Source organism: Ahaetulla prasina, chromosome 8 (assembly GCF_028640845.1).
Source record: "Ahaetulla prasina isolate Xishuangbanna chromosome 8, ASM2864084v1, whole genome shotgun sequence".
Taxonomy (NCBI): Eukaryota; Metazoa; Chordata; class Lepidosauria; order Squamata; family Colubridae; genus Ahaetulla; species Ahaetulla prasina.
The window spans coordinates 1,487,900-1,509,814 of record NC_080546.1 but is presented as its reverse complement, the minus strand read 5'-3'; the positions used below and the strand labels follow the sequence as shown (position 1 = coordinate 1,509,814).

The 21,915-nt window shown below is 49.9% G+C and overlaps 1 protein-coding gene across 1 annotated transcript; it reads left to right on the top strand.

The window, feature by feature from the left end:
- Positions 1 to 5,867: 5,867 nt before the first annotated feature.
- On the top strand, positions 5,868 to 21,825 carry NAGK (N-acetylglucosamine kinase). Its single transcript, XM_058192482.1, has 10 exons — positions 5,868 to 6,022; positions 10,006 to 10,090; positions 12,244 to 12,342; positions 13,623 to 13,764; positions 14,716 to 14,826; positions 16,347 to 16,459; positions 17,966 to 18,053; positions 18,748 to 18,845; positions 20,005 to 20,083; positions 20,704 to 21,825. Exons 1-10 carry the CDS (start codon positions 5,994 to 5,996, stop codon positions 20,892 to 20,894), a joined length of 1,035 nt encoding a protein of 344 aa, XP_058048465.1. The 5' UTR covers positions 5,868 to 5,993; the 3' UTR covers positions 20,895 to 21,825.
- The last annotated feature ends 90 nt before the right edge of the window (positions 21,826 to 21,915 follow it).

Genomic DNA, 21,915 nt, shown 5'->3' with positions numbered 1-21,915 from the left:
ACAGATGATAAATAGACGATAGACAGACAGACAGACAGAGATAGCTAGATAGACTATGATGGATAGAGATGATAGACAGATATAAGATAAAGAGAGCGAGAGATGAGAGACACACACACACAGATGATAGATAGATATGCTTCCTATATAGCAGAGGTCTCCAACCTTGGTCCCTTTAAGACTTGTGGACTTCAACTCCCAGAGTTCCTCAGCCAGCTTTGCTGGCTGAGGGACTCTGGGAGTTGAAGTCCACAAGTCTTAAAGGGACCAAGGTTGGAGACCCCGCTATATAGGACTTGATTTACAACAGTTCATTGCGTAACTATTCAAATTTACAATGGCACAGAAAAATGTGACATGACCATTTTACACACTTAAGACTCTTGCAACATCCCCTGTGGTCACGTGATCAGAGTTCAGGCGCTTTTATTTATTTATTTATTTATTGAATCAAATTTTTATACCGCCCTATCTCCCGAAGGACTCAGGGCAGTTTACAGCCTGATAAAAATACAAATATAATACAAGATAAAACACTAAATTAAAAAACTTATTTAAATAGGCCAAAATTTAAAATTACAATTAAAATGATAAAAACCCCATTAAAATTAAATTTAAAGTTAAAATTCTAGTCCAGTCCTGCACAGATAAATAGATGTGTTTTAAGCTCGCGGCGGAAGGTTCGAAGGTCAGGAAGTTGGCGGAGTCCTGGGGGAAGTTCATTCCAGAGGGTGGGAGCCCCCACAGAGAAGGCCCTTCCCCTGGGTGTCGCCAGTTGGCACTGCCTGGTGGACGGCACCCGAAGGAGTCCCTCCCTGTGAGAGCGCACGGGTCGGTAGGAGGCAATCGGTGGCAGTAGATGGTCCCGTAAGTAGCCCGGCCCTAAGCCATGGAGCGCTTTGAAGATGGCTATTAAAACCTTGAAGCGCACCCGGAAGGCCACAGGCAGCCAGTGCAGTCTGCGCAGGAGTGGTGTCACATGGGAGCCACGAGGGGCTCCATCACCCGCGCAGCCGCATTCTGGATTAACTGGAGCCTCCGGGTGCTCCTCAAGGGAAGCCCCATGTAGAGAGCATTGCGGTAATCCAGGCGAGATGTCACGAGAGCATGAGTGACCGTGCATAGGACATCCCGGTCCAGGAAGGGGCGCAACTGGCGAACCAGGCGAACCTGGTAAAAGGCTCTCCTGGAGACGGCCATCAAATGGTCTTCAAAAGACAGCCGTCCATACAGGAGAACACCCAAGTTGTGCACCCTTTCCATTGGGGCCAATGACTCGCCCCCAACAGTCAGCCGCAATTGCAGCTGACTGTACCAGGGTGCCAGCATCCACAGCCACTTTGTCTTGGAGGGATTGAACTTGAGCCTGTTTCTCCCCATCCAGACCCGTACGGCCTCCAGACACTGGGACAGCACTTCGACAGCTTCGTTGGGGTGGCCCGGTGTGGAAAAGTACAGCTGAGTGTCATCAGCGTACAGTTGGTAACTCACACCGAAACCACTGATGATCTCACCCAGCGGCTTCATATAGATGTTGAACAGGAGGGGCCAGAGAATCGACCCCTGCGGCACCCCACAAGTGAGGTGCTTCGGGGTCGACCTCTGCCCTCCAGTCAACACCGTCTGCGACCAGTCAGAGAGATAAGAGAACCACCGATAAACGGTGCCTCCCACTCCCAATCCCTCCAACCGGTGCAGCAGGATACCATGGTCGATGGTATCAAAAGCCGCTGAGAGGTCTAATAGGACCAAGGCAGAGGAACAATCCCTATCCCTGGCCCTCCAGAGATCATCAACCAACGCGACCAAAGCTGTCTCCGTGCTGTATCCGGGCCGAAAACTGGACTGGAACGGCTCTAGATAGACAGTTTCATCCAGGTACTGGAGTAATTGACGTGCCACCACACTCTCTACAACCTTCGCCACAAAGCGAAGGTTGGAGACCGGACGATAATTACCTAAAACAGCTGGGTCCAGGGAAGGCTTCTTGAGGAGAGGTCTCACCACCGCCTCTTTCAAGGCGGCAGGGAAGACCCCCTCCAGCAAAGAAGCATTCGTAATCCCCTGGAGCCAGCCTCGTGTCACCTCCTGTATGGCCAGCACCAACCAGGAGGGGCACGGGTCCAGTAAACATGTGGTGGCATTCAACCTCCCCAATAACCTGTCCATGTCCTCGGGAGCCACAGGGTCAAACTCATCCTAAACAGTCTCAACAAGACAGCGCTCCGACCTCTCACCTGGATCCACCCAATTTTGATCCAAGCCCTCCCGAAGCTGAACGATTTTATCGTATAGATAACCACTAAACTCCTCAGCATGTCCCTGCAATGGGTCATCCCGCTCCCCCTGTTGAAGGAGAGAGCGAGTCACCCGAAACAGGGCGGCCGGGCAGTTATCTGCCGACGCAATGAGGGAGGAGACGTAGCAACGTCTCGCTTCCCTCAGTGCCACTAGGTAGGTCCTATTATATGACCTAACTAGTGTCCGATCAGCCTCGGAACAACTGGACCTCCAGGAACTCTCTAGGCATCTTCTCCGGCGTTTCATCTCCCTCAGCCCCTCGGAGAACCAAGGGGCTGGTTGAGACCTGCGCCGGGTCAGAGGCCACAAAGGCACGACACGGTCTAAAGCCCCAGTTGCAGCCAGTTCCCAAGCCGCGACTAGTTCTTCAGCCGTGCCATGAGCCAGACCCTCAGGAAACGGCCCAAGCTCCGTCCGGAACCTCTCCGGGTCCATCAGGCGCCTGGGACGGAACCAACGTATTGGTCCCGTCTCCCTGCGGTGTTGAGTGGTGGTCAGAAAGTCCAGGCGAAGGAGAGAGTGATCTGACCATGACAAAGGTTCAGTGACTAAATCTCTCAAGTCCAGATCCTTCAACCACTGTCCAGAGATAAAAATCAGATCCAGCGTGCCTCCCCCAATGTGAGTAGGGCCATCAACTACTTGAGTCAGATCCAAGGCCGTCATGGAAGCCATGAACTCCCGAGCTGCTGTCGATGACATGCCGGTCGATGGCAAGTTAAAGTCCCCCATGACCATAAGTCTGGGGGTCTCAACTGCCACTCCAGCAAGCACCTCCAGGAGCTCGGGCAGGGCTGCTGTCACGCAGCAAGGAGCCAGGTACGTGATCAGCAAGCCCATCTGACACCTATGACCCCACCTCACAAAGAGGGATTCACAACCGGCAATCTGAGGCACAGTGGTCTCCCTCGGCTCTAGGCTCTCCTTAATAACAACCGCCACCCCCCCCACCCTTACCTTGGGCCCTCGGTTGATGGAATGCTCAGAAACCCGGTGGGCACATTTCAACAAGGGGCACGCCCCCTTCTGTGCCCAACCAGGTTTCCATAACGCCCATAAGGTCCGCGGCACCCCCCTGAATAAGATCACAAATTAGGGGGGCCTTATTGGCCACGGACTGTGCGTTGCACAGCATCAACCGGAGGCCCAGGCTCTGAGGGTCTTGACCATCCGGGGAACGGGAAAAGTCTGAGGGATCGGGGCGCGTGATCGCCTTCAAACATCGAGCACGCGCCCCCAGAGAACGATATGAGCCCTCACTTCCGCCATATCTGCCCCTCCCACTTACCGTACAGATAGGACCACCCTCACTAAAAGGAACGCAATCCCCCCCATAACCTTCGAACCTATTAAATAACTGCCGCAAGCACAAGCAGGAACTGCCCCCCCGACGGGTTCTCCCCAACACCCACCCTAACCCTCCCTCCCCTTAAAAATTCCCTCTCTAAAAATCCCCAAAGGCTCTTTCTCGACGCATGCCACCTCTGTGGGTCCCAAGACCCGTCATTGAGGCCGGCCCTCGGTAACAAAGCGGGCCATTCCTGCGAGGCGGGGGCACCTCGCAGGCGCAAGAGTTCATGTGCAGAGTAACGCATAGAAAAAATGAGAATCGGCGAAAGATGATAAAATCCCAGGTTGGCAGAACATTAATAAATGATGGATCCTCCAATGGATGTCCAGTTGTCAAATGAAACAAATAGGGGCTGGAACATGATGACACAGATGGTATAACAAAAGGAAATAGACAGATAGCATCCATGGTAAATAATCCATAAATAAGGTCCTTGTAAAACATCTTAAAAGTCAAGGAAATACTGCCAATCTGTCCATAATCCAGTCCAACGAGCCATTGGGTATAAGGTGGATGGCGTTACCGTCCCCGCCATCGATGCCCGTCATTAATTACCGGATGGGTCCCCTGGTAGATCTCAAACCAGTCCTCATAGCCTCTTCCGCAGTGGTCAACCAAGAACCACTCACGGCCTAAGAATCTCAAAAGGCCGTATAAGTGCAGATGATATTGCATTGGTTCGGAAGAAACAAGCCAAAATAGGCCGGGACTCCTCCGAAGGCTGCCATATCGCCCCCTCCGCCAGCTGCTCCGAGACCGAAGGCCTGTCCACAGCCAGCTACTGACTCCGAAAGGCCACACCCTGTCCAAGGCCTGATCAATCCCCAGGACCAGGCCATTTCAAGGGGCAGGCCTGGCCAGACATCTCCCCAAAGGGGCCCACAAACTGTAGGGTACCACAGATCCCAATGTGGCAGGGGGCAACAACGGAACATCAAGATGAAAAATCCAGGCCGAGAAGGCGACGGCAGGCCGGGAACAATCCTTCACCCCTTGGCAACTGACTCACATTTATGACGGTTGCAATTGTCCCGAGATCACGCGATTCCCTTTTGCGACCTTCTGAGAAAGTCGAGGGAGGAGCCCGATTCACTTAACAACCGTGCTAATGACTTATCAACCGCAATGATTCCCTTAACAACTGTGGCCAGAAAGGTCAAAAAATGGGGCAAAACTCAATAATTGTCTCACTTGGTAACAAGAAATTTTGGGCTCCATTGTGGTCATAAGTCGAGGTCTGTTTCAGAGTTGCCTTATGGCCAGATAGGCGGCAAAGAAATTTAATCAATCAATCAATAATTAATAACATGACTGCTTCCTCGAGTTATTTAAAAAGTAACATAGTTTTTTTAAAAAAATCTAATAATAAATCAATCAAGCCAGGGGGAGATAAGGCTGAAGGACAGGCAGTGGTCAGAAGTCCAGCTGATGGGTCAGAAGTCCAGGGAGGTGGCAGTGATGGCTAAATTGACCATCAAAGGAGAAAAATACTTTTCCGTCTACCTGGAAACCACTTCTGGACTTTGTGCTGGGGAGGGGGAAAGAAAATGAAATTTCAATTGTGGGTTTTACCAATTCGGTGGATTTGCTGTTTTAGAAAAAAAAACGCCTAGTTTATACTATTTGGTAAAAGTAAAAAGTTGAACTTTGATATCAATGCTTTATTCTACTGCAACAGAGGGAAGTCAAGGCTCCCCCCCCCACTTTTTCTTTCTTTCTTTCTCCTCTCTCCATTTCTCTTTCCCCTTTTCCCTCCCCCACTGGGTCCTATTGCTTGCTCTTGCAGGTTTTGTATTTTATTCTAGCATCTAACAAAAAAATATTTTTTAAAAACCCGAAGTCCAGCGCATGGGTTGTGTGGAAGGGCTACTTCCCTCCAGGTTGAGATGGGGGGGGGGGAGAGGTCTAAAAACATCCCCCCCCCTCCAGGATTGGGGCTGGGGTCCCCACACCTGGTCAGTCTTATTCGGGAGGAGGGGGCACAGGTGTCTCCAACCACCTGAAGCTGCTTTTGGAGGAGGGGGACACCCACACCTGCCCCCCTCCTTCCTCTCTTGCCGGGAGGGGCCTCCTCCTCCCCAAAGCAGCCCCTCCCTTGCAGATTCCGGAGCGGTGGCTTCTTCACCTGCCGGACACCTGCCTGCTCCGTCTGAAGCGGCGGCAAGAGGCGGGTCCTGGAAGACACGTGTCCCGGGGAAAGGGGCGGAGCGGGTAACACGTGTCTGCCAGGCAGCTCGGGCTTTCCCCGTCCCCCGCCGGAGGGCTGGCCGGGCAGGGACGATCCGAGGCGGCTGGAAGGAGAGAAAGAAAGAAGGAAGGAAGGAAGGGCTGGCGGAGCTCCATGGCTGCGCTCTACGGCGGTGTGGAAGGGTGAGCCGGGCGGCCCCGCCGGGAGACGAGCCGGGCGAGGCTTTAAGCAGCTTCCCTGCACCGCTCGCATCGCCTTCCCCGACTCACCTGGTCGCTATGGCGACCAGGTGAGTCGGGAAGGCGATGCAGGCGCGGGGGGGCCGCGCCCGCCCCTGATCGGGGAGAGGTGGGCGGAGGGGAGGGGGCTTGGCTTGGCGTCGCCCCTCCTGCCCAATTGGGGTGGACGCCCCGGACCCCAGGCATTGGGTGGGCCAAGCGGGGGGCGGGAGGTCTTTCTTCTCTGGATCCCCGCTTTGGAGGGGCTCCGAGGACCTTGCAAAAGTTGGGGGGGTGGGTGGGCTTGGAGGGACCCCCGGGAAAGGCCTTTGGGTGTTGCAACTTTGCAACAAGCCCCTCCAACCCCCAGCCCCCCCCGGGCTATTTCAGCGTTGGCCTCCTGCCAGGAAGCAGGTGTGAATTGACAAGGGGAGGGGGGAGACGGGGGTCGGGGCTCCTGCACTCTCCGGGCCCCTGCCACCAGCAGCCTTCCCAAGCCTGGAGCCCGCGGGCCCCTGGTTGCAGGATGCCCACCCATCGGCTGGATCCGCCTCATTTGCAGGAGGAGGTGGGAGTGGGGATGACGTCATGGGAGCGGGAGAAAAACCCGCGAAAGAAACTGGTTTAGGGGCGTTGAATAGAATAGAATAGAATAGAATTTTATTGGCCAAGTGTGATTGGACACACAAGGAATTTGTCTTGGTGCATAGGCTCTCAGTGTACATAAAAGAAAAGATACGTTCATCAAGGTACAACATTTACAACACAAATGATGGTCAATATATCAATATAAATCATAAGGATTGCCAGCAACAAAGTTACAGTCATACAGTCATAAGTGGGAGGAGATTGGTGATGGGAACGATGAGAAGATTAATAGTGCAGATTCAGTAAATAGTCTGACAGTGTTGAGGGAATTATTTGTTTAGCAGAGTGATGGCGTTTGGGAAAAAACTGTTCTTGTGTCTAGTTGTTCTGTTGTGCAGTGCTCTATAGCGTCGTTTTGAGGGTAGGAGTTGAAACAGTTTATGTCCTGGATGCGAGGGGTCTGTAAATATTTTCACAGCCCTCTTCTTGATTCGTGCAGTATACAGGTCCTCAATGGAAGGCAGGTTGGTAGCAATTATTTTTTCTTGCATCCCTCTTGCATGAAACAAAATCAATTCTTTTATTATTCACAGACGCGGCTCCTAAAAATAGCCTCCCTGCAATGTTTCGGGGGGTTGGCCTCACTTGAGCCCTCCCTTCCTCTGCCCCTCTCTCCCCCAGGAAAGAGGGACATTTCCCAGATTGCAAAAGAGCAGCTGCTGTTCCCCTGTGGCTGGGCAGGGCTGCCATGCAAGGAGGAAGGAAGCCACGAAAAGCATGTCAGGGCTGAGATCTGGGCTGAGCCAAAGGCTTGCTTGGTTTTACAGATTAACAGAGGTGAAAGGGACCTTGGAGGTCATCTAGTCCAACCCCCTCTGGCCAAGCAGGAGACCCTACTACACCATTTCTGGCAGATGGCAGTCCAGTCTCTTCTTGAAAGCCTCCAGTGATGAAGCTCCCACAACTTCCGAAGGCAACTTCTCTTCCATGGGTTGATGGTTCTCACTGTCAGGAAATTCCTCCTTATTTCCAGGTTGAATCTCTCCTTGGTCAGTTTCCATCCATTATTCCTTGTCTGGCCTTCAGGTGCTTTGGAGAATAGCTGGACCCCCTTCCTCCTCTCTGTGGCAGCCCCTCAAATATTGGAAGATGCTCTCCTGCCTCCCCTGGTCCTTCTCTTCACTGGACTAGCCAGGCCCAGTTCACGTAACTGTTCTTCATGTGTTTTAGTCTCCATTATCCTGCTCTTCTTGCTCTTCTCTGCGCTTTTTCTTGGCCAGCTTCGAAGGGAGGGAAGATGGGAAACCGAGATAACTAGTTTGCAGATTGTGGCTTGCGAGCCGGGCAGAGAGGGGCTCAAACCGATGAGCCTGTTTCGTTGGCTTAAAAGAGGGTTTCTCAGCCTTGCAGATGGGTGGACTTCAATTCCCAGAATCCTCCAGGCAGCCAGGCAGTGTTGCTGGACGTGATCTTGGTGGTTCAACATCCGGATAAGCAGAGATTATAACCAAGATGAATATTAGACCAAGGATCGAACAAAATCCAATCAAGGAACTAACAATTCAGACGCACAATCCCAACAACCAATAACAACTGAATCAAGGAAAGAAAGCTCCCACCAATATTGACGAGGCAAGCCCCTTGGATAACAGGAGTGGCCAGAATTGTGGAAACCTTTTGGGAAAAAGTGTATTTTCTAAAACTAGCTAGTAACACCACTTTTTTTTTGAGTAGTACCGTAAAATTATATATCAATGGAAAGATAATTTAATCAAGAATGTAATGCAATAACTTTGAGGAAGGATTTGCTATTAGAATATCAGTTACAGTATAAAGAAGAAAAGTGAAACGTAGAAGAAACGAGATATACAAAAATGATCCCCGTGTCAGTTAATACTTCGTTGAGTAACCTTTAGTATGAATTAAGGCCTTAAACCAGTAGTAGGATTCAGCCAGTTCGCACCACTTCAGGAGAACCGGTTGTTAACTTTCTGAGCAGTTTGGTGAACTGGTTTTTGGAAGAAATCATTAAGGCAGAGAACCGGTTGTTAAATTATTTGAATCCCACCACTGCTTACAACGTCTTGGTTCATGGAGTGAACCAAGTCTTTGAGTTCTGCAGCTGTTATCATGTGAAACCAAGATTGAATGATGGCTTCTATTAACTGGGTTTTATTGCTGGGTCGCTTCTGACTAACCAGTTCTTTTTGTCGGCTGCATAGATTTTCTATAGGGTGAAGGTTTGGGCTATTCCCAGGCCATTCCAGCAGTGGAATGTGATTATCTTGAAACTACCCCCCTCCCCCAAAAAAGTGGCGTTATTAGCCACCAAACCTCAAAAATACACTTTTCCCAAAAGGTTTCCACAATTTTGGCCACCACTGTACAAGCAGAGAGCAAACCCCTCTCTCTTCTAGCACTGATGATGTTCCCTAGTTGGGTCATGAAACGTCTGCAAGGAAAAACCAAGCTCCTAGAGAGCACCAAGGACCCTCCACAGTTCCCCCCCTTGAGCCGCAAAGATTCTCTTCTGTGTTTTTTTCTATTTTTCCATGGAATTTTTACGTGAGCATACAGATAGTCCTCCACTTACAACAGTTCGTTTAGTGACCATTCAAAGTTACAACAGTACTGAAAAAAGTGACTCAGGTAGGGCCGTTTTCCACACTGCAGCTTCCCCAGATTCATAGGTATCAAAATTCAAACGCTCGGCAACTGACTCGCATTTATGACGGTTTGCGGTGTCCCGGGCTCACACGATCCCCTTTTTTGCAACCATCTGACAACAAAGTCAAGAGGGAGCCGGATTCACTTAACAACCGGGTTACAAAACTGAACAACTGCAGTGATTCACTTAACAACTGTCTTGCTTAGTGACAGAAATGTTGGGCTCAATTGTGGTGGCAGATCAAGGACCACCTGTACTATTTCTGCCATTTCTGCTCTCCCACCTTTACTTTCTAAGAAACTAGGGAGGGTCCCTCCCAAGACATCTGCCGTGTCCCTTTTCCTGCTGGGGGGCTGAACTGCCTCTTATCTAAGGGTCTGTTGCCCCTCCTCTCCCTGTCCCCCCGTCCCCTCCCGGTCATTCTTACCTGCCATTACAGAGGCTCTCTTGTCTTGGCAGCCCCCTGTTTCTTGGCAGCCCCCCATCTCTGATCAGAGACAATGGTTTAGATCAGTTCATAAGGGACTGGAAACCGTTTGTGGACTTTCTGCCTGTTAAAGACAAGAGCAGATGGTTAACAGGCAGCCCTGAAGATCAGTTTTACCTTTGGGACAAAGGACTACCTGTACTTGACTGACCCCCGCCTAGCTGGGAAACAGACTCCTCAAGTGGCATTTTTCTTCCTCGGCAGGGGGGGGACCCACTCCACGGCGGTGCTGCTCTCTGAAGATGGCAAGATCCTGGCCGAGACTGAGGGGCCCTGCACCAACCACTGGGTGAGGATGGGGTCGTTCTCGAGGGGGAGGGCAAAGGGAAAATGTGAGTAGGGGGAGCTGCTTGAACTTTCTTTCGTTCCTATGCATGTAGAAACCCCCCCCCCCAGCTCTATGACAATCTTCCTTGGGAAGGATGCTCTGGAAAATAATATCTAAATAGTAATAGCAACAGTGCTTAGATTTATCTACCGCTTCACAGGGCTTTCCAGCCCTCTCTAAGCGGTTTACAGAGTCAGCCTCTTGTCCCCAAATGGGTCCTCATTTTACCCACCTCGGAAGGAGGGAAGGCTTGAACTGGTCAGGATCGAACTGCTCACAGTGGGCAGAGTTCACCTGCAATACTGCATTCTAACCACTGTGCCACCACGGCTACAGACAAGACAGACGATAGGTGGAGATGGATGGATGGATGATTAGATAAATAGATAGATAGATAGATAGGTGGGTGGGTGGGTGGATGGATGGATGGATGGATGGATGGCAGGCAGGCTCAACCTTGTGTTGGTGAGATTTGAACTGCTGAATTGCTGGCAGCCGGCAGTCAGCAGAAGTATCCTGCAGCAGGAACATTAGCCAGTATCAGGAAGACTCTACAAGCAGTCCTTGACTTACAACAGTTCATTTAGTGACCATTTGAAGTTTACAATGGCACTGAAAAAAGTGACTGAGGACCATTTTTCACACTTGCAGCCTCCCTCATGGTCACTTGATCAAAATTCGGACACTTGGCAACTGACTCATACTTATGACGGTCGCAGTGTCCCCGGGGGTCACGTGATCCCCTTTTGCGACCTTCTCCAGGTGGAGGCCAGATTCACCTAACAAGCAGGTGACTAAGTTAACAGGTGCAGTGATTTGTTTAACAAATGTGGCAAGAAAGGTCGTTTAAGCCAAATGCCTGATCTTCGGACTTTTCGCCGTGAGCTGAAAACGCATTTATTTATCCAAGCGGGACTGGATTAAAAGTTTTTACTTAATTTTAATTGGGGTTGATTACTTTTAGAAAATGGGGTTTTACTATTTTAATCTATACTTTTAAACTATGGCCTATTTAAATAAGTTTTTTAATTAGTTTTTTACTTTGTTTGATATTTGTATTTTATCGGCCTGTAAACCGCCCTGAGTCCTCCGGGAGATAGGGCGGTATAAAAATTTGATTAAATAAATGATTAAATAAATAAAAACTCACTTAGCAAATTTCTAACTTAGAAACATAAATTCTGGACTCCATTGTGGTCATATGTTGAGGACTTCCTGTCGTGCAGAGGTGTCCAACCCTGGCAACTTTAAGCCTGGTGGACTTCAAGCCTGGCGGATTGGCTGGGGAATTCTGGGAGTTGAAGTCCACCAGGCTTAAAGTTCCCAAGGTTGGACACTCCTAGTGTAGAATACCTGCAGGTATTTAGGACCATTTTGGCTTGCAGGGTGTGGACCCTTAACCGCCCCCCACCCCCTACCAGCATGGCGGTTAGGGGTCTGCAAGTCCAGCAGGGGTCCGGGTGGGGGGTGGGTGGGAGCTGGCTTCCTCCCCACCACCTGCCCCCAGTCCAGAGCTGCAGCTGGCAGCTGCCACCTGTTGGCTGTGCTTGGCAGGGGCTGGGTTTTTATTGCCAGATGCCAGCCTGGGCTTGAAGGGGTGGGTGGGCTGAAAGGAGACACCCCCTCCCCAATAGAGATTGAGGGAAGTTATTTTTATTTATTTATTTATTTTTGTCACAACAGTATACACAAACATCGTCATAAATAAAAACAAGACATCATGAAAGAAAAATATGTATATATAAGTAAAAGCATGCAACAGCTATGTTCATTTGATATAATGAAGGGAACAATAGGACAGGAACGGTAGGCACTATTGTGCTCTTATGCACGCCCCTTATAGTCCTCTTAGGAATGGGGTGAGGTCAATAGTAGACAGTTTTTGGTTGAAGATTTTGGGATTTTGAGTAGAGACTATGGAGTCAGGTAGTGAGTTCCAAGTGTTAACAACTCTGTTACAGAAGTCATATTTAGTTAGTGAAGGTACAGTGAGAATCCAGGGGGCAGAGGGAGGGCCAGGTGTAATTTATATGTGGGTGTGAGCACCTTAGGTGTGGAAGGAGTGTAAGTGTGCAAATTGAAGAAGGGTCTCTTTTCCCCCTCTGGGCGAGAAGCTGGTTGGATCGGAGACCTGCCTGGAGCGGATTGATGCCATGGTCCAAGATGCCAAAAGGAAGGCCGGGGGCGACCTACACGTTCCCCTTCGATCGCTGGTGAGTCTCCCGCCCCCACCTCCAGGAAAGCCCCCAACCCCATCCCGGTTGTCACTTTGCAGCCCCTTGCGGGCTTTAGGGAACTGCCCAGAAGGTAGGTACGTTGGCATCACCATGCATGGGACACGAGAATGGGATGCAAGCCCCCAATGGCGCTATTTTTGCGATAATGCCACTGGCCAGTCAATATTTTGGCTTCGTCCTGGTTAGCTGTGATGCTGCTGGCCCAGGGTAACAGTATAACAGAGTCAGAAGGGACCTTTGAGGTCTTCCAATCTGACCCCCTGCTCAAGCAGGTAATCCTAATCCATTCTGGACAAATGGCTGTCCAGTTTCTTTTTAAAGACCTCCAGGAATGAAGCACTCAGAACTTCTGGTGGCAAGCTGTTCCACTGATTAGCAATAGCCCTTAGACTTATATATACCGCTTCACAGTGCTTTCCAGTCCTCTCTAAGTGATTTACAGAGTCGGCCTCTTGCCCCCAACAATCTGGGTCTTCATTAATTGCAATCTTGTAAATAACAAGATTAATTGTTCTAATTTGTGAGGAAATTTCTCCTTAGTTTCAGGTTGCTTCTCTCCATGGTTAGTTTCCACCCATTGCTTCTTGTCTGGAGCAGGTGCTCTGGAGCAGGGGTCTCCAACCTTGGTCCCTTTAAGACTTGTGGACTTCAGCTCCCACAGCCAGCAAAGCTGGCTGAGGGACTCTGGGAGCTGAAGTCCACAAGTCTTAAAGGGACCAAGGGTGGAGACCCCTGTTTTGGAGGATAGGTTGACATCCCCCCCACTCTTCTTTGTGGCAGCCCCTGAGATATTGGAAGACTGCTATCATGTCCCCCCTAGTCCTTCTCTTCATTAAACTAGAAAGGCCCAATCCCTGCCTCTGTTCTTCGTATGTTTTAGCCTTCCCTTGGGCAGTGAAAGAAGTATCCTGCAGCACCTTTGGCAGAGAGGACTTCCACCCCAATTGGTGGTCCTTAGGTGAAAGTGAAAGTAGGAATCGCTTCCTTCCTGAGCTTCCAGCCCCAGAAACCCAGGGAGTTTGTTAGAAAAGGTTCAAGAGACTTCTCCGTCCAGAGGTTCTAGATATGGGACTACCTAGGGAGTCCATGACATCCAAAGATCCCCAGCACAGGGAAGGTGCTCCTCCCACCTTCCGCCATGATGTCCCCCTAGTGCTGGTACATTGTGGGGCTGGCTCCTTCAGAATCTGTCCCGGGGGTTGGGGGCCTGTTGAGTCGTGGCTGAGGGCTCACAGTGTGGCTGCCTGTGGCTGCAGGGTCTCTCCCTGAGTGGAGGGGAGCAGAAGGAAGCCATCCAGAAGCTCATGGAGGACATGAAGAGCCGCTTCCCACATCTGAGCGAGAATTACTTTATCACGACCGATGCCATTGGAGCCATAGCCACTGCTACCAACACCGGTAAGCCTGCCTTCCTTCCTTCCTTCCTTCCTTCCTTCCTTCCTTCCTCCCTTCCTTCCCTCCCTCCCTTCCTTCCCTCCTATTCCTTCCTTCCCTCCTTCCTATTCCTTCTTTCCCTCCTGTCTTCCTCCCTTCCTTCTCATGGTACTCTCTGAGCTCATTTATTTATTTGCAAGTACTTCATAACCCAATTAGTTCACATCATCAGTGCAAGGAAATATGGGGATTGCCATCCCAATTTTGTGGTTGTGGTTTTCTCTTTGATAGTTCCTTGATTATGATTTTCTGCTTGGTGGTTTGTCTGGTGTTAATCCCCGTTTATCTGGGCATTGGCTGCTTCTGGTCTTTTTCTTTCCTTCTTAGCTTTTACATTATCTCTTTTTTCATGGTTCGTAAATGTGATTTATTTTTATGTGTCTATTGATGAGCGACTTATCCGAGTGCTGGGCTGCCAGGAATTCTCCAGGGTTTTTAGGTTTAGCCTGGTTTTAGGAGGCTCACCAATTTTTGTGGGAAGTTGGGTTTTATTTGATAGTGGAGCACTTGGTTAGTGTCGGTGTTTTTTCAACAGAATTGTGTTTCCCATTGTTGCTTTTGCTGATGAGGTTACCCTCGAAGGATAGTAGAGCTAGTCCTCAACTTACAACCACAATTGAGCCCAAAATTTATGTTGCTAAGTGAGAAATTTGTTCAGTGAACTTTGCCTCATTTTATGTCAGTCACTGCAGTTCTTAAATTAGTAACACAATTACTAAAAAGGGGCCAAAATTACTTGAACCCCCAATACAGGTAGTCCTTGACTTACGACAGTTTGTTTAGTGATTGTGTGAAGTTATAACAGCACTGAAAAGAGTTACTTAGGACCATTTTTCACACTTAATGACCGCTGTAGCACCCCTATGGCCTTGGTCATCTGACTCCCTTGGTGGTCATTCCTTCCTTCCCCTCTAGGAGGCGTGGTGCTCATCTCAGGAACTGGCTCCAACTGCAAGCTCATCAATCCTGATGGCTCCCAGACCAGCTGTGGAGGATGGGGCCACATGATGGGGGATGAAGGATCAGGTGAGGAAATCATCCGTGATCCAGGATCTTCCTAACAGATAAATTCGCAGTTCTGTCTTTGGAAGATGGCAAGTCCTAGCATTGTTTCTCTGACATGGCCAGATTTGCTGGGGTGGAAAAACTTCTCGGATCCACAGAGGACTTCTTGGGAGATTCAGACCTGAATAGATGAACAGAGTTGGAAGGGACTTTGTAGGTCATCTAGTCCAGGGGTCTCTAACCTTGGTCCCTTTAAGACTTGTGGACTTCAACTCCCAGAGTTGCTCAGCCAGCAACTCTGAGTTGAAGTCCACAAGTCTTAAAAGGACCAAGGTTGGAGACCTCTGATCTAGTCCAACCCCCGCCCAAGCAGGAGACCCTGACTAGACATACCCAGAGCCTGCAACCGTTCAACGTATGTTTAGTCTCCAAGCCCCGAATCATCTTTGTTGCTGTTAATCAAGGAGAGAAGCAACCTGGAACTAAGGAGACATTTCCTGATAGTGAGAACAATCAACCAGCGGAACAGCTTGCCTCCAGAAGTTGTGAATGCTCCAACACTTCAAGGTTTTCAAGAAGAGATTGGACAGCCACTTGTCTCAAATGGTAGAGGCTTTCCTGTCTGAGCAGGGGGTTGGATCTGAAGACCTCCGAGGTCCCTTCCAACTCTGTCATTCTATTCTATTCTTCCTAGATGCTCCACTGAAGACATTGATCAGTGGCCAGTTCAAGCTAGCTTTCTATAAGGTTGCCCAGGATCTTGGACCCCACGTGGAGAAGGCTAGTTGTGTGCCTGGGCTGATGCGTGCTCCACATTCAACTCTGCCAACTTCACGGCCTGTGGACTTCAACTCCCAAAATTCCCAAGCCAATTGTAAAGTTAATATAGCTTGCCCTAAGAGAGTCTAGATCAAGTTTACCAAGTTGCCACTTGCTGAAAGGGCGATGGAGCGATGCCCCAGGGCAGAGAATGAGTACCTTTTAGTCTGAAAGACTGGCTGCCAACTCTTGTCCGTCTTATCTAGGCCTGTAGGACAGCGGCTTCCTTGGGAACCCAAGGACCTGGATTTTATGTGTTGTATGTATAATAATAATAATAATATTTTAATTTGTATACCGCCCTTCTCCCAAAGGACTCAGGGCGGCGCACAGCCAGAATAAAATATAAAGAAAACAGTACATATAATATTAAGAACAACCCCTTAAAAAACTTATTCGATTGGCCAAAAATTTTAAAATACAGTAACACCCTATAAAAATTTACAAAAATTTAAAACCCATAAAACCAAATTAAAAATTTTAAAATCAAGCCAGTCCAGCTAGACGGAATAAATAGGTTTTAAGTTCGCGGCGGAAGGTCCGAAGGTCGGATAGTTCGTTCCACAGGGTAGGAGCACCCACCAAAGGCCTTGGAAAGAGCAAGTAGGGAGGGATGGTTCCGGGCCATTGAGATGAACTTGAAGGTGTAACCAGCGGTCTTGGTATGGGGATCAAAGCAAAGTCCAGCCCTCAGGCTGACCGTCTCTTTTGGCGTTTGGCAGCTTATTGGATTGCCCACCTGGCTGTGAAGATTGTGTTTGATGGCTTGGACAACCTGGAGGTCCCACCACATGAGATCGACTACGTCAAGCAGGCCATGTATGACTACTTCCAGGTAAGCAGGTGGTCCACTCCCCCCCCCCAAACCAGACTTTTAGTATCACCCTCCTCTGGTGGGGGACTGGCATCTGTGGGAGGGGGAGGGCAGACCAAAGTCATAGGTCAGCTGAAGCAGGAAGTCTCCCATTGGGAAGGCCCGGGTGATGCTATGCTGTGGGGCTCGTGCGGAGGAATTCCTGCTAAGAAGTATTTATTTATTTATTTATTTATTATATTTGTATACCGCCCTTCTCCCGAAGGACTCAGGGCGGTTCACAGCCAATAAAAAACACAATACATAGAATACAAATTAAAAACTATATAAAGTGCTGAAGGAATGGTCGGATCTACTTTCAGGAGACACGCATTGGGGTGGGGACACATCTGGAGGGTTTCTGAGCTCCAAAGAAAGTCTTTAGGAGCTTTTCGAGCTTCTCTGGAAACCAATCTCCTAATGGTAGAGATGAAACTAGTGCTTAAGTCAGTATTATGATCTTTGGTTGCACAATCAGCCAGGTGTTCGGATGGGATTTTTATTCCCCCATTGTCCTTCCCAAGGACCTGCGATAGGCAGATGTTGTTGGATGGGATTCAAGGTCTCATCGCAGGATGTCAGCGGTTCCCAAGTCAAGCTGCCTTCTGCAATTGACCGACCAATGCCGGTGGTGTTCAAGTGATCCAGTTCCAGTTGCTTTGGGATTGCACCCAGTTACCGTTGGGATTAACTTTGCTTGCTTTTACCAGAGTTGTTCTATTTCTATTTTCAGGTCTCTGTATTTTGTTACCTTCTCCAGTTCTTTCTCTTCTATTCTGCTGTCTCCAGGTACTGCCATGTCCACGATCCAGATTTTTGTCTCTCTGATCAACACTTTGTTAAATCTGGATTATCTGGCAGGTGCCTATTTGATTGAATTCCAAAGTCCCAGACCAATTTAGCTCCCTCCTTTTCTATCATTATGTCTGTTTTATGGTCCCACCAGTTCTTGCTTGCAGACAAATGTTATTCCTTTCAGATCTTCCAAAAGCAATAGCACTTAGACTTATATACCGCTTTACAGTGCTTTTCAGCCCTCTCTAAACGGTTTACAGAGTCAGCTTCTTGCCCCCAACAATTTTGGGTCCTCCTTTTACCCACCTCGGAAGGATGAAAGGCTGAGTCAACCTTGAGCCTGGAGAGATTCGAGCTGCCAAATTGCAGGCAGCCGGCAGTCAGCAGATACAGCCTGCAGTATTGCACTCTAACCACTGCGCCACTGCAGCTCTTTGTCGTGCACCATTGTTGCCATTTTTGTCATGCCGTTGCTTCTAGTAAGTCTGTGTGATCTTCTTGCAGCAGCTAACTAGGCAGTCCAGATCCTTTTATTTATTATAACGTGCGTTTGAGATTCAAATTGGCTTTGGGAAAAGGAAAAGGAGAAAGGAAAAAAGAAAGGAAGGAAGGAGAGAAGAAAAAGACAGGAGAAAGAAAGAAAGAGAGAGAGAGGGAGAGAAAGAAAGATGTTTTCTTCATGTTTTCCAACAGGTTTCCAACCGAATGGGGCTCCTAACTCACCTCTACAGGACCTTTGAGAAGTCCAAGTTTGCGGGGTTCTGCCAGAAAGTGGCTGAAGGTAGGCCCGAAGGTGGAAGGGACGGGTAACTGTAGGATGCCAAGAAAAAAAAACCCTGCAGGATCCCTTCTCAGGCTGATCCTTAATCACGTTCTTGGACTATGCCCAATCAGCACGGGAAAGTTTTGCCTATCAGTATTGGGGAATTCTGGGAGCTGAAGTCCACCCATCTTGTCCTTGCCAGGTTGAGCGACCACTGATTTTGAGCATCACCGGGCGAGACCAGCTATAGGTGCCTGGGGAATTCTGGGAGGGGGAACTCCACTCAAGTTGTCAAATTTGAGAGACACCGATTAGGCGATCGAAAAGGAAAATCAGACTTCTGTGAAAGTGAAAGTGACGGGACACGCCCAGTGTAGGAGACCCTGTGATGGTGCAACTCCAAGAGGCTAGTTTGGCTGGCCCACAGATCCTCTGGCACAGGGGTCTCCAACCTTGGTCCCTTCAAGACTTGTGGACTTCAACTCCCAGAGTCCCTCAGCCAGCAAAGCTGGCTGAGGGACTCTGGGAGTTGGTCCACAAGTCTTAAAGGGACCAAGGTTGGAGACCCCTGCTCTGGCACAATCCCCAGCTAGATTATTTTTACCCAAGTCTTGGCTGTAAGAAAGAGCCATTTTGGGGGAGTGTGTGTTATTGCAGGCTGGTTGGGGAGGCCAAAGAAAAGGGCAAAACCGTTTCTCCGTCTCTTACGTAGGTGCCGAGGCTGGGGACCCCCTGTGCCGCTACGTTTTCCACAGGGCCGGAGAAGTCCTGGCACGGCATATCGTGGCCGTCCTGCCCAAAATTGACCAGGTAACTTAGCCCGGGATGGACAGCAAGAAAGGGGCAGGAATGAGGGCAGTTGCTGCTTCCTTTCCCTAACACACACACCCACACCCCACAAAGTTAATTTTGGCTTATGAAGCAGCCATTTTGATCCTAACCCTGGGACATAGTTGGGGGGGGGGAGAGTGAGATTCAGGGGTCTCCCAAGGATGAAGATAGAAGGGGGGGGCCTTCTCTTTTACTCATCTGGATCCAAGCTGGCTTCTAGCGGGAAGCGCCTCCTTCTCCAGAGGCTTTGCCCGAAGCCATCGTGGGGTTTGGCATCTTGTATGAATCCAGCCAATGGTGGCTTGTTTGATAAACAAGAAAGAAACCGTGGAAAAGGACAGTTGTTGTATCTGATGCACCGACCAGAGAGGACAGGTACAGCCTCCAACGGATAGTTAGGACTGCAGAACGAACAATAGCAACCAGCCCGTCTTCTGCCAAGGAGCTGTACATCGCGTGGGTCAGGAGGAGGGCTGAGAAAATAACTACGGGACCTTCACATCCTGGACATAAACCGTGCCCTCTCCTCCACTCAGGAGGTTGCTATAATTGTGTGTCTAGTGGTGTGCCAAAACAACTAGACACAAAGAGAGTTTTTTCCCTTGTGCCGCACACCTAATCCTTACAGTACTAACACAGAGTTCCCCAACCATTCTCTGTGGAACCGCAAGATGTAGGGTGTGTGTGTGTGTGTGTTGGCGGGGACGGCTTGCGCTCGCCCACCGGTTCCAAACAGCTCACAGCCCATTGTGGCCCAGGGATCGGGGACCCCTGGTCTTAACATGTTTGTGGATTTACCCATATAGTAGGGCTGGAGTATTATTAATCCTTATTATCTTCTTTACTTCCCTATTATTGGTAGGATTATTATTATTATAATTTACTCTGTTGCTTTGTGAGTACACGTCCTGCTTCTACACCAGAGACAATTCCTTGTGTGACTAATCGCACTAGGCCAATTGTGGGGAGAGAGGTCGTAAAACGGAGGCAAAACTCACATTAACAACTCTCTCATTCAGCGACAGAAACTTTGGGCCCAACTGTGGCCGTAAATCGAGGACTACCCGTATCCTGGCCAGAAGGGCCGTCAAAGGCAACCCACAGATCCTCACAGCTCCTGGGGCTTCTTTCCCTGCAGATCTTGCTCCAGGGGGATTCAGGATTGCCAGTCGTCTGCGTGGGATCCGTCTGGAAGAGCTGGGAGATGATGAGAGAAGGTGAGGACGTGGGTCAGCTGCCCCCACAACAGGGATCTCCAACCCCTGGGCCAATTTTAAGACTATGGATTTCAGCCCCCAGAATTCTGGGCGTTGAAGCCCACCCGTCTTAAAAGTGGCCAAGGTTGGAGACCCTGCCCCAATGAAAAGGAGGACCAGTGTCAACTTAAAAACCTCAGGCTGCCCATGAAGTAGGCAATGCAAGAGGGAGGGGTCTGGCCCCTGCTTGAGCTGTCCTAGGCAGGGAGCCCTTCTTGGAAGGCGGTCCGACGGGAAGGATCCACTGGCTCTTTTCTCACATGTTAGCAGTGGTCCGAAATCTCAGGGGTTGCTCCAAAGAGGAGGGGGTCAATCTATTCTCCAAAGCCCCTGAAGGCAGGACAAGAAGCAACGGATGGAAACTCATCAAGGAGAGGAGAAACTTAGAACTAAGGAGAAATTTCCTGAGTCAGAACAATTAACCAGTGGAACAGCTTGCCACCAGAGGTTGTGGGTGCTCCATGACTGGAGGTTTTCAAGAAGATTGTCTGGGAATGGTGTCGGGTCTCCTGCCTGAGCAGGGCTTCAGACTAGATGACCTCCAAGGTCCCTTCCAACTCTGTTCTGTTCCGTTCTTCCAGGATTTGTCCAGGTCCTCAGCCAGGCGCACAGCCAGCAGCTCAACGGGGCCTTCTCCAAGTTCAGTCTGCTGAAGCTGAAGCAGTCCTCGGCCCTGGGGGGGGCCAGCCTGGGGGCCAAACACATTGGCCAGGCCCTCCCTCTGGACTACAAAGCCAACGTGGACGTCTTCTACACTCACTCCTTCGCCTAGAGACGGGCGCTGGAGGGGGGGGGAAGGAAGGGGGTTCAAAACATGGAGAGACTCTGCTGCTTTGGGAGGGCCCCCATTTGAATGGGCAGGTCTTTCTCTCTCACACACAAAGTTGTTTAATAAAAAAGTAGTGTGGTCTCCGTGGCAATACCACACACACAGCAGAGTGCCTGGATACGGGTAGCCCTTGACTTAACAGCCATCCGTGGAGCAGGGGGTTGGACTAGAAGACCTCCAGGGTCCCTTCGAATTCTGTTACAACCATACATTAAATGACTGGTCAAATTTACAATGGCATTGAAAAAAGGAACCTATGACCGTTTCCCACACTTATGACCACTGCAGCATCCCCATGGCCACATGATCAAACTTTGGACGCTCGACAACCGACTCATATTTATGACGGTCGCAGTATCCCTGGGGGGTCACGCGATCCCCTTTTGCGACCTTCTGACAAAGTCAATGGGGAAGCTGGATTCGCTTAGCAACTGGGTTATTCACTCAACAACCAAAGCGATTCATTTAATAACTGGCAGGGGAGGTTGTAAAATGGGGGCAAAGCTCACTTAACAGCCGTCTGGCTTAGCAACGGACATTTGGGGCTCCGTTATGGTCTACCTGATTCCTGCTTGCAAGGGGGATGGAGTCCGACCAGCTCTTGCTAATCCCAGACCGGCTGTTCCTACCGGTCCCCATGGCTTGAGTCAGCCCAGGCAGGCTCTGCTTGTCCTGGACAAAGACGACCCATGGAGGGGCTTGGTAGCCCTACAACTGTGGGGCTGTCACAGCTAGAGAGTCAAGAAGTTAGGGCCTAACCTAAAGCAAAGCGAAGGCATTTAAGCCCCCCCACCCAAAGCTTGATTGGTGTTTAGATAAAAGGTTTTGCAGCAGTCTCTTGCCTCTTCGGTTTGCCCGTTTCCCAGGCTCTCTTGACAGCTGCCCCTACATTTCTGCTGCCCCCCCTCCCCACATCTCAAGCCAGGCTGGCATGGGGTTGGGGGGGGGCAGAGATCAGAGCATT

Excerpts from the sequence above, each read along its gene's own strand:
- NAGK (XM_058192482.1), top strand. The coding sequence starts at position 5,994 with ATGGCTGCGCTCTACGGCGGTGTGGAAGG. Across the intron at positions 10,091-12,243 it reads GGCCCTGCACCAACCACTGG|CTGGTTGGATCGGAGACCTG; the intron begins GTGAGGATGGGG and ends CTGGGCGAGAAG. Across the intron at positions 18,846-20,004 it reads TCCTGCCCAAAATTGACCAG|ATCTTGCTCCAGGGGGATTC; the intron begins GTAACTTAGCCC and ends CTTTCCCTGCAG.